We start from the raw sequence: 13,707 nt of genomic DNA, 5'->3' as shown, positions 1-13,707 counted from the left end.
TTGTTAATTTGATTTCAATTAAATATAAAAACAATTATGACTTGTTTTTAAAGCAGATCTGGTTTGTGTTGCCTTAGGTCAACGTTTCATACTATTTGTTTGTTTTTTATAATTAAAGGCCCGCTATTCACCACATAGGTGAATATATATTTGCACTTGAAATCGCTATCTATCAACTTTTGAGCTGTATAAATATGCGAATAAAATTTTAAACCGCTTCAAGTGCGGTGTTAAGAGCTGTAATTGTCGGTCGTGTGCTCGGGAGCTCAGACTTTATAGATCAACAAAACGTTTCCTTGAACTTGCTGGAAAAACTAGTTGCCTATAAGGCCAGTGAAAAACAAGGTGTGCAAAAGTTAATCTAAATAAGTGTTTCAAAAATTAAGGCAATATTTTTTAAACATAATAAATGCAGTTTAGCTGACATGTCCTGGTTGTTATTTTACAATACCTATTTGAAAGCAAAATTAAATGCTACGGTGCCAAATCATCGATTATTAAAAACTTTCCAATGTAATAAAATATTCAAAAGGTCCTTTAAAAATATTTCATTTTGTTTTCAAGATAATTATTTTTTTCAATTCAAATTTTTCCCGATTGTTAGTCTTTTTATCAGTTTGGTAGAATTTTGGACAGCTTTTCTCGTTAAAATTTAAATAATAAGGTGTGGTAACAATTGTTAAGACGCATTGTTTTCAATTAAATCAAATGCTGGGTAAACAAAAACAACAAAATACTTAAGAGGGTACTTAGCAAACGCATGACCTTTTGGGAGTAATTAAGATAAGATAACAAAAGGTGCTAGCTTACACCCGAGACATTTGACTAATAAATAAATTGACTGATTACAGAGTGAAAGATCCCATAATATCGTTATCTCTAAAATGGTCCTGACAGAAGCCCTTTTTGTGGTGGTGGCTGCCCTGGTGGCGCTCTACATGTGGTTCCAGCGAAACCACAGCTATTGGCAGCGGAAGGGGATACCGTATATCCCACCCACTCCGATTATAGGAAACACGAAGGTGGTCTTCAAATTGGAGAACTCCTTTGGCATGCACCTCTCGGAGATATACAATGATCCCCGGGTTAAGGACGAGGCAGTAGTGGGGATATATTCCCTCAACAAACCCGGCTTGATTATCCGCGATATAGAGTTGATCAAATCCGTGCTGATCAAAGACTTCAATCGGTTCCACAACCGTTACGCCCGTTGCGATCCCCACCGCGATCCTTTGGGCTACAACAACCTGTTCTTTGTTAGGGACTCCCATTGGAAGGACATACGCACCAAGCTAACTCCTGTTTTTACCAGCGGAAAGGTCAAGCAGATGTATACCTTGATGCAAGAGGTAATAAAATTAACAAAATGCTTAGATAAAAAAGGTATTAATACTTTTTGTTTCGTGCAGATTGGCAACGACTTGGAGAACGCTCTAAAGAGGCATGGCGAGAAGAGCTCCGGAAAATACACCACCGAGATCAAGGAGATCTGCGCCCAGTTCTCCACGGACAGCATAGCCACCATTGCCTTTGGTATCCGGGCGAACAGTCTGCAGAATCCCAACGGCGAGTTCCGTAACTACGGACGTAAGCTTTTCACCTTCAACATAGGCCGCGCCAAGGACTTCTTTGTGGCCTTCTTCCTGCCCAAGCTGGTGTCCCTAATGCGCATCCAGTTCTTCACACCGGACTTTGCTCACTTCATGAGGAGCACCATTGGCCATGTGATGCAGGAGCGAGAGCGGACTGGCTTCATCCGTAACGATCTGATTGATGTTTTGGTGGGTCTGCGCAAGGAGGCGGCCGCAGAACCTTCGAAACCGCATTATGCCAAGAACCAAGACTTCTTGGTGGCTCAGGCGGGTGTATTCTTTACAGCCGGCTTCGAGACCTCCTCCTCCACGATGTCCTTTGCTCTGTATGAAATGGCCAAACATCCCGAGATGCAACAACGTCTGCGCCGGGAGATCAACGACGCTTTGGTGGAAGGCGGTGGTACATTGTCATACGAGAAGATCCAGTCCTTGGAGTACCTGGCCATGGTGGTGGATGAAGTGCTGCGCATGTATCCGGTTCTGCCGTTCCTAGACCGCGAGTACGAGGGTGTTAAGGGACAGCCAGATCTGAACCTAAAGCCTTTCTACGATTATACGTTTGAGAACGGAACCCCAGTGTTTATACCAGTCTATGCACTGCAGCATGATCCAAAGGTATCCTTTCATTCTAACCGATAAAGTATCATCTGCTTTAACTCCTTTGTAATCCCCAGTACTGGCCTAATCCCAGTCAGTTTGATCCGGAACGCTTCTCGCCCGAGAACCGCAAGTCCATCGTAGCCATGGCATACCAGCCCTTCGGATCCGGTCCCCACAACTGCATCGGCAGCAGGATTGGCCTTCTCCAGAGCAAACTAGGACTAGTCAGCCTGCTGAAGAATCACTCAGTCAGGAATTGCGAGGCTACCATGAAGGAGATGAAGTTCGATCCCAAGGGCTTTGTGCTGCAGGCAGAAGGTGGCATCCACCTGGAGATTGTAAACGATCGTCTCTATGATGAAAGCGCCGCACCGGTCCAATGAGTCAATTGTAAAACGTAGCACACAGAATCAGAATAGTAGTAGTGATTAGCTGATGGGGTAATCGCCCTCTGACAGCTGGCATTTGATAAAGCTGAAATGTACATTATACAACAATCCGTGTCAAATGCGGCGCCCGGCTTACTGAATAAAAACAAAATCATTATCAAATTACATTTGGTCTTTGAACCGGGGGATCTATAAAATTGCGACACCAATAAATAAGTTTAATATAGTTGATTAGGAATTAAATGCAAATGCATTTTCGAAATGTAACAATAACGTATTAAACAGATAAACTGAAAACGACGCTTGATCGTCAGTTAAAATCTGGCAAAACAAAGTGTCTATATATATGTCTAGGCATGTCCATCTATGTATACATATATATATATGATTGATCTTCTAAGCTATAGGCCCTGCATCTCATTGCTCCGGCGATAAAACATGCAATTTGTCAATCAAATTGCCTTCAAGATCCGACACCAGCTCAATTTTAAATCCCAAAACACGCGACATTACGGCTCAGTTATCGTTCGGTGGTTGTAGGCTGCATTGCTCCCAAAAACTCCAAAAATATCCACTGCTTCTCCGCTTCACTCCACATCCAGGTGAGTTAGACCCCCAAAGGATCTCGGACCAATCGGAGGTGGATACCTCCCTTGGATTGGGTAATAATGGCCTTGGGCTCCAGTTGCATGCGATGGGGGGTGCGTTCCGATGTGGTTATTAGGTGGTTGCGCAGGAGATTCACCAGACCCACCTTGGTCTGGATCATTCCGAACCGTTCTCCGATGCATCCATGCGGACCGAGGCCAAAGGGCATGTAGGTGTAGGGCGTGTGGAGCTTTCTATTTTCAGGGGAGAATCGTTCCGGCTGGAACTTTCGGGGTTGGGGGAAATACTAGATAGAAACTTTGTTTTTAGACAGCAAACTTAGTGGGAGAGATGCAACTCACCTGGGGATCCATGTGAAGGGCGTAGCAAGGTATAAAGACGGGCATGCCCTTGGGCACCACGAAGTTGTGGAACGGAGCCAGTGGGTGGTCCCTTCCAGAGGTGCACTCGCGGTCCAAAAACGGCAGCGGTGGATACATTCGCAGCACCTCCAGCAGGACCATCTGCATGTACTCCAGCGACTCTATCATTTTGAGCGTCACCTGTCCACCACTTTCAACCAAAGCACTCCTGACCTCCTCCCTTAGTCGCTGCTGGATATCTGCATCCTTGGCCAACTCGTACATGGCAAACGCCATCGTACTGGAGGAGGACTCGAAACCGGCGGTGAAGAATAACACCGCCTGGGCCACCAGGATGTCGCCTTCGAACACAAACTGATCCTTGATCCCCGAAGCCTTGGCCTGCTGAGTGCTCCTTCGGAACTCGATTAGGATGTCGATCAGATCGTTGCGTTTTTGTCCGGATTTCTCCCTCTCCGCCATTACGTAGTTGATGGTCTTGCGTAGAAAGCGTGTGGCCTCCGCCGGAACCACCTTGAAACCGAAGAAAGGAACTAGATGGGGCAGGAAAAACACCAGTGTGAACTCCGCCGCTCGCAGAAGACTGAACTCGAATACGGATCTTCCATTACGCCGGAACTCTCCATTCGGCTCTGTGAGACTATTTGCCTGTACTCCAAACGCCACGGTGGCTATAACATCCGTGGTGAACAAGGCACACAGCTCCTTGGCTTCCAAATCGAAGCAGCGTATCCGCTCATTGTGCAGCGGTTGCTGGCGAAGATGGGCATCCAAGCTGGCGCCCACCTCCTCGATGAGCGGGAACATGTGCTTCAGTCGATTTCCGGTGAAGAAGGGCGAAAGCTTCAGACGAACCTCCTTCCAGGCGGGATTCTTTAGAAAGAAGATATTTTGTGACCCTAATGGATCACCCTTATGATCGGAGTTCGAATACCGATTGGAGAACCCCGAAAAATCTTTGACCATGATATTCCTGACCAATTCGGGGTCCCTCAAAAGCAAAGCCGGCTTATGGAACACATGAATGCCCACGAAGGGTTCGTTCTCCGCCTCGGGATGGTTATACAGCTGGAATATGAACTCCGCGGGACTCTTCTGCAAGTTGAGCAGTCCCCACAAGTTACCCACTATCCACTTGGGCTTAATCTCACTGATTCCTATTCGCCGCCAGTAGGAGTAATGATTGTGTAGGGCCACATAGGCGGTGACCAGTAGGACTACCAGGAGAATCACCAGTCCCAGTGTCATGTTTACGTTCCAAAAGTAAGTTTTGCACTGTCACAAAATATGTCTGATCAACTGGTCTAAAGCTCTGGAACAGGCGATACACCGTTAAAGGTTCATCAAGATGATCCTGTTTTTTGTGAATGAATCACAATTATGAATGGGCTATATTATGATGCTAAGTGGGTTGTGTTTCCTACATATATGTAAATAACATTTTTTGGAGGCCATTAACGAGGTCATTGGTTTATAAATAGGGAGAGGTTTTTGATTTTTCCATAATATTATTTTTAAGTTTCACGGAAATGTAATAGCTTACATTTGTAATATTCAACTTTATGACTTTAATATGTAATGGTTTAAATTTGTAATCTTAAACTTTATTACTCTTTTCAGGAATCATGTTGCTCCTCTGGCTGGTGCTGCTCACTATACTGACTTTTAAGCTCTGGTTAAAACGCAAGTACGCTTACTTTAGGAACCGTGGGATCCCCTACCTCCCTGCGTCCTCCTGGTCGCCGATGGGCAACCTAAGTCAGCTCCTATTCCTGCGTATTTCTTTTGGAGATCTCTTTCGAAAGCTCTACGCAGATGCACGTTGTGGTCAAGCAAAGGTTGTGGGTTTCTTTGTCTTTCAAACACCCGCTCTGATAGTACGAGATCCAGAGATAATCCGCCAGGTGCTGATCAAGAACTTTAACAGCTTTCTAAACCGGTACGAATCGGCGGATGTGGGAGATCCCATGGGTGCCCTTACCCTGCCACTGGCCAAGTACCATCACTGGAAAGAGAGTCGGCAGTGCATGTCGCAGCTCTTCACCAGCGGTCGAATGCGCGAGGTTCTGTATCCACAGATGTTGGATGTGGCTATCGACCTGGAAAACTACCTCAATAAAAAGTTGCGGAATCGCCCAGACCGGGTTCTTCCGCTGGGCAGAATGTGCCAGTTGTACACCACCGATGTGACGGGAAATCTGTTCTATAGCCTGGATGTGGGCGGATTACGACGAGGGCGATCTCAGCTGCTTCAGAAAACAAAGGAATTATTTAAGACTAATCCTCGCAAGGTTCTGGACTTCATGATCGTGTTCTTCCTGCCGAAGTGGACAAGTCTGCTGACACCTAAGGTTTTCAGTAAGGACTATGCGCAGTATATGAAGGACTTGGTCAAGGAACATCAGGAACCACAGAAAGTTGATCTGATCAATCAACTGCAGCATTTCCAGATCAGTTGCTCCTCTAACCACTACTCCAAACATCCGGACTTTATAGCCTCCCAGGCAGGCATTGTCCTGCTGGCCGGATTTGAAACCTCCTCAGCTCTTATGGGATTTACTCTCTACGAGCTGGCTAAGGCGCCTGATATTCAAATGAGACTGAGAAAGGAGCTATGTGAAGCCTTCGGCTCCTCTTCCACCCTCTCCTATGAGACGCTGATGGCTTTGCCCTACCTCAAAATGGTATGTTCGGAGGCACTGCGTCTCTATCCGGCTGCTGCATTTGTAAATAGGGAGTGTACCAGTCCGGAACCCGAAGGATTCTCTCTGCAGCCGCATGTGGACTTTGTGGTGCCCCCTGGGATGCCAGCCTACATCTCTATACTTGGGCTCCAACGTGATGAAAAGGTAATATTGAGACTGATTCTTCTCCACATTAAAATCTCAATTCCAGTATTGGCCCGACCCCTACCGCTTCGATCCCGAGAGGTTTGCCCCAGAACGGATCAAAGACATTATCCCCATGACCTATATTCCATTTGGAGCTGGTCCTCATGGCTGCATTGGTAATCGTTTGGGTCTGCTTCAGCTAAAACTGGGTATAGCTCACATCTTAAAACTATATTGGGTGGAGGTTTGCGAGCGAACAGTTTCGCAGATTCGTTTCAATCCAAAATCCTTTATGTTGGAGTCGCAGGATGAGATATACCTAAGATTCTGCAGGGATAATTTATAGTATTAAATGTACAAAAATACGTTGGCTGTGACTTAAGACAAGGATAATAGTTGCCTAGCTTCCAAAACACAGAATCTCATTGTTCCTTAAAAAAACTAAAACGGAATGAAAAGTATTAAGGATATTTAATATAATCGTATATGGTTCCTCAGAATCCCATTCAATAAATCACAATATAAAATGAATCTTCTTTTAAAATACACATCAATTTCAGCCAAAGTTAGATGTTTTATTTCCGCACCCCCTTTCAAAAATTGACCATAAGCTGGGTTTTTGGCCACACATAATTCTCTCCAACTTAACTCCCTGAATTAAACTTGCCCAACTTTTCTTCGATGTCTTTGATGCGACAGCGGATTTCCGGGGCCGAATCACGCTGGAACTTTTCCAAATTCGATTCAAAGTTATGCTTGATCAGATTCAACGGCTGCTGGTCCTTCGCTCCACTCAAACGCTTAATCAGCATGAGAACGATGTTTAGAGCCTCCTTTTTCAGGCCCGTGTGAGGAACTCCAGCGGCCAGAGCCACTGCAGCCAGTACATCCGTGCAGATCTTCTCGACGATGGCCTCACGTGTCTGTGGCGCCGGAGCCTCCGTCTTCATCTTCTTTTCCTGATTTATCTGCGGCAGATCGGGCAACTGAGCGGATTCATCGAATACATGGAGCCTTTCAATGTATTTGGTGAGGGCTGCCAGCAGACTGACCTGAACTGGGCGGGTGCTCTCTGCCAGAATGCTGGTGCAGTTCTCGGCGAAGAAAAGCTGGTAGCGATGCTGCGTCTCAATTGAGTGACGTGGCCACGATTTACCCAAGGTCTCCCAGACAACCTCCTTCAGTCGATTGAGTGTTTGAGCCCTCTTGTTGCGCTCATCGGCAGTCAGCTCCTGGCTGGTGCTGGGCTCGTCCTCATCGTCAGACTCCTTGCGCAGTTCTTTCTTCTCCAGCAGGTTCCAGCTCATGTTGTACACTTCTTCAAATCGATCTGCCTCCAATTGATCGAGGATGTCGCCCAAAGAAGCAAGGGCCATAGTACGATAAATTGGTTCCCGTTTCCTTGCCTCCCTCATCGCCGCGTCTATAATGCTGGGACAGACTTGGTGGCTCCGATCCAAGCCTTTTGTGAGCCCGGCAAGTGCTTGCAGCAAGCGCGACTTGCCTTCGAAGGTGCGACCCTGCAGACCGCAAAGCAGCAACTTGATGAGTCGGACTCGGTCGGGCTCATCCAAAGAGCTACTCAGGCGAGTCGCTATCGTCTGAATGACATTCGCTGCCTGCGCCTTACGCGACCAACTTGCATCGGTTAGTGACGTCTCCAATTTGGGTATGATCACATTGAGATTAAGACGGATGCCTGCATCCCCTGGGCTAACATCGTTCCACAAATCTTTCCACAGCTCCACATTAGCCTTTGTCTCTTCATTGGCCTCTTCATGCATGGCAAAGAAGATCAGCGGCAACATACTTTCCATGTAGTCCTTTAGGAGTTCGTGGTGACGCTTGTTAATGGACTGAATAGTCAAAGCAATGGAGCGATTTCCAGGCTGCTCGGCATACAGCTCCTCCAGCTTGGCGAAAAAACTCTTGATCGATTGCTCCTTGGCCAAACCTAACAGGTGCCCAATCGCGCTGGCGTTGTACTTGCGCACGGTGGCATTACGATCCTTAATACCCACAAAGCAGGCTCGAATGTACTTGCCCACCACCGGAGTCATCTCATTGCCCAAACGGATGCTGATCTGTAATATTTTAAATACTGTAAATACATAACAACTTTTCCCATAATTTCAATCAACATACCAGACACACAAAATGAGCGCATCCAATTTTGGTTCCAAGATTCACACTAGACTTCATCAGCTCCAACACCTCGGGGGTCATCTTCTCCAGGACAGGATAGTCGATATAGCGCACACATTTGCCAATAGTTTCCATGGTGTGGTGTGATTTGGCGGCCTCCGCACGAAGCGTATCCACAGCCTCCTGGGCCTCGTTGTCCGCCCCCAATCGGGTGGATACGTAGGAGAGTTTTGTGTTCTCCAACTCGCCAGTGGCGCGTAGCAGGCAGGGAATCAGGGTGACCAAATGCGGAGCGATGAGCGCACCCGAAGAGTCAATCATGTCGGAGATGGTCTTGATGCTCACTTTGCGTATCTCGGCTACCTTGTGACCCACGCCGGTTTCCAGAAGATAAGGCAGGGTGGAGGATGCCACTGCTGTGCCTGATTTTCCATGATCCGAGGAGGAGGCGATGACGCACAGCTTGCCGAGGAATGAGGCGGTGCCGTGGGCTGTGACCCTTGTGCCTTCATGAATGTCGTCCATTACGCGGAAGAGCTGGATCCAAAGCTCTTTCAGCTCTGGCTCTGGCACCTCGTCCACCTCCATGCTGTTGGGTGCGGCGGCCCGACGACCAAGCTCTTCGGAGCGCAACTTTAGCCCGTTCGGACGCTTTAAGAGATCCCTAATTGCCAGGCAGCAAGCAATTCGCACTCGCCACTCCTTGAACGTAAGATTGTCCAGCAACTCACGCATGATTTCCCAGTAGTAACGCTCAGTAACCTCTTTCGAGTCGCTCACAATGGTTTCCCAAATCGAGATCATCGAGTTCTGGATCTTGGGAGTGGGATCGTACTTATAGCGATACAGCCGGGGAATTATCTTACCGAGATAAGGCTGCATCTTCTGCTTGGACTCAGCGGAAAGTGTTTTCAATCCGAAGGCAGCTCCCAACTTGCTGGTCCAGGTGGCATTATGATTGGCCAGTTGCATGAATTGGTAGATCATGTCGGGCTGATTGAGATCCGAAGCCAGGGAGCACAGCTCCTTGTAAGTAGTGATGTTGCCTCCCGTGGGCGTCTTGCCCAGCATTCCTTCGGCAAAGAGTTCAGTGTCTGCGGCGACCTGATTCACCTTGCGTTTCCCTCCAATGAGCTGATCCAAAAGTGAGTTGGCCAAATCACTTTGACTGCTAGAATCGGATAGCGAGTATACCAATCCCAAGCCGCGCGAAGCTACATCCTGCACAAATTCTGAAACAAAACAGAAACATATTAATTTGCTAAATATATTGATGTTATAAAACGTACCACTATCATCCGAAAGGAGCTCGGTAAAAGCAAATTGCAAAAGCTCTTTTTTGGCCAACACGGCTGGACGATGGCTGCAGTGCTTCACCACGGCTAGAAGCCACACGGATATCGCCTGACGGGAATGCTTGTTCGGCTCAGTCACCAGGCGTATTAGCGAGTTCAGGAACTGCTCAAAGTCGCTATCATTGCAGTGTGGATTTACAAACTTCTCATCCGGTTGCCCCTTGTTCACATCATAGCCACAGAGTGTGTTAACAATCGCTTCCGAGATGGCTATGTTCAAAGCTGCATCCTTTTGCACCTTGGCCAGGGTAAGAAACTTATCCAGGTTGCGTTTGGTAAAGTGCTCGCCATCGCCAATAGCCAAGTATCCCAGGCATCTGGCCGCTTCTTCTCGAATCTTCTGGCGCGCTGAGGAGCTGCGCAGCAATTGAAAGACAACGCCAAAAATAACCAACTTGGTGGAGGAATCTATGCTCGTATACTCGGTCATCTCCTCGTCGTCGTCCCCATCGTTGGTTGGGACTTGGATCTCCACCGTAACGTTTGGTATCTGAACAGCCTTGCCGATCATAGAGATACATTTTACGGCTGCCGATACGAGCAGCCATTGGGATTCACACAGGGTTTTTGCTAGGTAGAAAAAATAATTTTAAATAATCAAACCTGATAAATAAACAAGGTTCAAACTTACATATAATCTTCACCGCATTAACAAACTGCGGCCAAGAGGCATAGTCCTTTGTTTTCTTCTCTTGCTTGAGCATAGCAATCTTGCGATTGAAAGTGTGGCCCACCACCAGAAGCCAGCCGTGCTTATGCTCCAATGTCTTTTGTGTAAGGCTGCTCAAGCATTCACCCACTTCCTCATCGAACTTATCGTCGGACAGACCGAAAGCCCAAAGAATAGCATATACTTGAGCCACATTTATGCGCATAGTCTCGGAGACATCCTTTAACGTGTTGCCAAGAGGCTCCAACAGATGCAGCTGCTTGGCAGCAAACAGTTCCGGAGCGGCGTTCAACAGGTCATACAGACAGGTAAGATTGGAGTCGCCTAAAAAATAAAAAATCTTTAATTGATTTTATATCATAGAAGTTGCAAACCTACTTCTCTTAGCCTCCACACTCCGCTGAACAAACTGCGCATACTGATGCAAAGCATTGTTCTCCTCATCTTCGTAATGCGTGGTGATATACTTGCGTAGCTCCTGGGTGTACTTCTCATCGCCGGGAGCTGACACCACGCCAGCCGAATACCACAAGCACAATCGCAGATAATCCAGTAGCTCCTCGTACACCTCCAGGCTGTATGGCAGCTTGGTGCGCCCAACCACAACACAGGCATTGCTTTTTTTAAGTCGCTTGTTGGCCATCTCATGGACGTGTGCCATCATCACCTGGAAGCTGGGCAGCACCACTCGACGCTGCTCCAGTGATAGGTGATTGAAGTCACTAATGGATTCGCTGTTTGTGCGGTTTTCAGCCTGCTCGATGGAGGAGAGCATATTGTAGTTTACGTGATCCTTCTTCGAGGTACCATACAAATAGGTGGTTACGTTCTCGCGCAGGGAATTACTTTGGTAAACAAAAAATATTATATATAAATAAGCAAAGAATTGGTTTCAGATTAAACTCACCGCTCTCCTGCGATAAGCAGCAACAAATATCTGGCTGGTGCATAATACTCCGGATAACAGCTGGTGAGGAAAACACTGGTCACATTCTGTACGATCTGCACCTTCGACTCTGCATTATCCAGCAGCATGGCCAAAAGAAGATGCTGCTGGCCATCCAACTTTACGGTGGAGGGATCTGTATCGTCATCCACCTCCATTGCATCGCTCTTCTCCTTTGTCTTCCAGGCAAATGCCGGAGCCATCGAAACTAACGCCTCCCTAATGGTGGAATGTAGTTCCGGTGCACAGCTGGCCAGGTTGTTAAAGTAGCCTAGGACCAGCTTCAGATCCTGGCTCACGTCCTGCGGGAAACTGCGAGCATGCTGCGCCAAAGCAGAGTAAGCTGCATTCTGGACATCATTCGGTTCGGTGGAGTCGCGTCCAATGACTTTGGTGATGCCGGTAAGTATTACCCTGGATACCTTGGAGACCAATTCCCGAGGACCACTAAGAAAAGATAAGTTTGATTAGTTTTACTAGTTTGGTATGTCAATTAAAACCAACTTACTCCCTGAGGACCAGTTCGACGAACTGCAGTGCCAAGACTTTGCACTTTTGGTTGGTGTTTGTCCCGAACAGGCCATCAAAGATCACCTGCAGGCCTTTGGTCACGTTAATGCTCTTGCCGCGACACTTGATGAGGTACTGCAGCAGCTTCTGGCGTACTCGTGCGCAGCAGGGACGTGTCTGGCGATCCGTCAACTTATTCTGGTTACCAGCGAAAAGAGTGTACAAGGGAGCGGTCACAGCTGGGCTACTGAAATCCAGCATGGTACACAGCTTGCTGAGCTCGGCGATCGCTGGAGTCGCTACGCTGAAGCGTGTGTCCGCCGAAGCCACCACAAGGGGCACGAAGATCTGCACATCACTGAAAACACTGGCGCACAAGAAGCGAACTATGCCCTTCTTGACTTTCTCTAGCTCCTCCGCCCGCCAGTTGTTCGCTATGATACGCTTAAAACTATAGGGACTGAGTCCCGGAGGAACATCCTGATCCTGGGTGATGCCGTAGGGCAGGAGAAGCACATCCTGGAGCAGAGACAGCAAGTTAGCACTGATGGCCGGCTTGTCCTGCAGATTCAGAAGCTTAGACCGCTGGGCCGGATCGTCGGGGATCTTAATTTCCGACAGTATGGGCAGCAGCAGGGCGAACAGCTTGTCCTGGTAGCTTTCTAGCTTATCCTCGCTGCCCACCACTTTGCTGGCCAGTCCAGCCTGTTCCTCAAGCGGTAGACGCGGAAAGCCCATGGCTATGAATATAATGGCGAAGTTCTTGAGGAAGGTGGTGCTGTCCTCGGCTGCATACTGATCCAGCAGTGCCTCTACGGGTATCTGCACTTGTCCCCGCGACGAGAGGCGCCTCTTGATGTGGGTAAGCACTTCGACTACCTAAGCAGAAAGTGCATTAGTCAGCCGGCCAATTTTGCAGAGTCACGGTGCGAGAAGGGGGTAGGAAACCCCCAGCTGGCATTGTTAGAACCGTCTACTTGCCTTGGTGCGCACCGCATTGTGGGGCGAGTTCATTTTGAGAATCACCGGGGCCAGGAACTTGCCTACTGTGGCCCCCAGCTTTTCATCCGAGTCCGCATTTCCCAGACGCAACAGGACGCGCTCCAGAAGCTCTACAATCGGTGGAATATGATTGCTGTTTAGATAATCTTTTCTACAAAAACATCCACTCTTTTTCTAGGTCCTCTGATCACAAATCGGGCAACCAAGTCTTTATTTACAGTGCAAATTATAATTTTTACCAATTTCTGCATTTGGTCCAGTTTCCATTTTTTATTGTTGTTGCTCCTTTATAGTGTTACCAGTTGATGTGCGGCAAATTGCACCGAAGTTTTTCGAAAAGCTACATATTTAAAAGCTTTACAACACTTAATTATGATTTGAATAAGCCCGCCAAAATTTAAAGAATTTTGTTTAATTTGATGTTGCGAACGCAATTTTTTTCCTTAGTAAAATTTAAGCCCGGTGACCCATTTTTATACAACAAAAACTTTAAAATTCAATTTCAAGTAATTTTTATTCAGAGAAATAATGTTAAAATATTTTCAATTATTTGTAAACAAGATCCTTGAGGAGTTATCATCTTGAAATCTGTAAAAAGAATGAAATACTTGCATTAGTAGGGAATTAATAGCCTCATCTTAATAAACATTTCATTTGATAAATTTCAGTATTCTCACTTTTTGTGAGAAGAGT

At 47.1% G+C, this 13,707-nt stretch overlaps 4 protein-coding genes across 4 annotated transcripts; 2 read left to right on the top strand and 2 right to left on the bottom strand.

Moving 5' to 3' along the window:
- The first annotated feature begins 230 nt into the window (after nt 1-230).
- On the top strand, nt 231-2,749 carry LOC108041591 (cytochrome P450 6g1). The gene is made up of 4 exons (XM_017119535.1): nt 231-345; nt 852-1,349; nt 1,410-2,210; nt 2,270-2,749. Exons 2-4 carry the CDS (start codon nt 885-887, stop codon nt 2,576-2,578), a joined length of 1,575 nt encoding a protein of 524 aa, XP_016975024.1. The 5' UTR covers nt 231-345; nt 852-884; the 3' UTR covers nt 2,579-2,749.
- Nucleotides 2,750-2,789: 40 nt separating this feature from the next.
- On the top strand, nt 2,790-6,753 carry LOC108041594 (probable cytochrome P450 6t3). Its single transcript, XM_017119537.2, has 3 exons — nt 2,790-3,186; nt 5,176-6,404; nt 6,451-6,753. Exons 2-3 carry the CDS (start codon nt 5,181-5,183, stop codon nt 6,730-6,732), a joined length of 1,506 nt encoding a protein of 501 aa, XP_016975026.1. The 5' UTR covers nt 2,790-3,186; nt 5,176-5,180; the 3' UTR covers nt 6,733-6,753.
- Nucleotides 3,183-4,818, bottom strand: LOC108041592 (probable cytochrome P450 6g2). The gene is made up of 2 exons (XM_017119536.2): nt 3,535-4,818; nt 3,183-3,479 (listed from the first exon to the last, which is right to left on the bottom strand). Exons 1-2 carry the CDS (start codon nt 4,801-4,803, stop codon nt 3,192-3,194), a joined length of 1,557 nt encoding a protein of 518 aa, XP_016975025.1. The 5' UTR covers nt 4,804-4,818; the 3' UTR covers nt 3,183-3,191.
- Nucleotides 6,754-6,838: 85 nt separating the features above from the next.
- On the bottom strand, nt 6,839-13,322 carry LOC108041590 (proteasome-associated protein ECM29 homolog). Its single transcript, XM_017119534.1, has 9 exons — nt 13,254-13,322; nt 12,994-13,124; nt 12,011-12,891; nt 11,464-11,949; nt 10,935-11,401; nt 10,518-10,880; nt 9,821-10,456; nt 8,532-9,763; nt 6,839-8,470 (listed from the first exon to the last, which is right to left on the bottom strand). Exons 1-9 carry the CDS (start codon nt 13,279-13,281, stop codon nt 7,031-7,033), a joined length of 5,664 nt encoding a protein of 1,887 aa, XP_016975023.1. The 5' UTR covers nt 13,282-13,322; the 3' UTR covers nt 6,839-7,030.
- Between the last annotated feature and the right edge of the window lie 385 nt (nt 13,323-13,707).

The sequence above is a fragment of the Drosophila rhopaloa genome, unplaced genomic scaffold (assembly GCF_018152115.1).
Source record: "Drosophila rhopaloa isolate 14029-0021.01 unplaced genomic scaffold, ASM1815211v1 contig_115, whole genome shotgun sequence".
Classification (NCBI taxonomy): domain Eukaryota; kingdom Metazoa; phylum Arthropoda; class Insecta; order Diptera; family Drosophilidae; genus Drosophila; species Drosophila rhopaloa.
The sequence above is the reverse complement of the archived record's forward strand: the minus strand, read 5'-3'. Positions and strand labels throughout refer to the sequence as shown.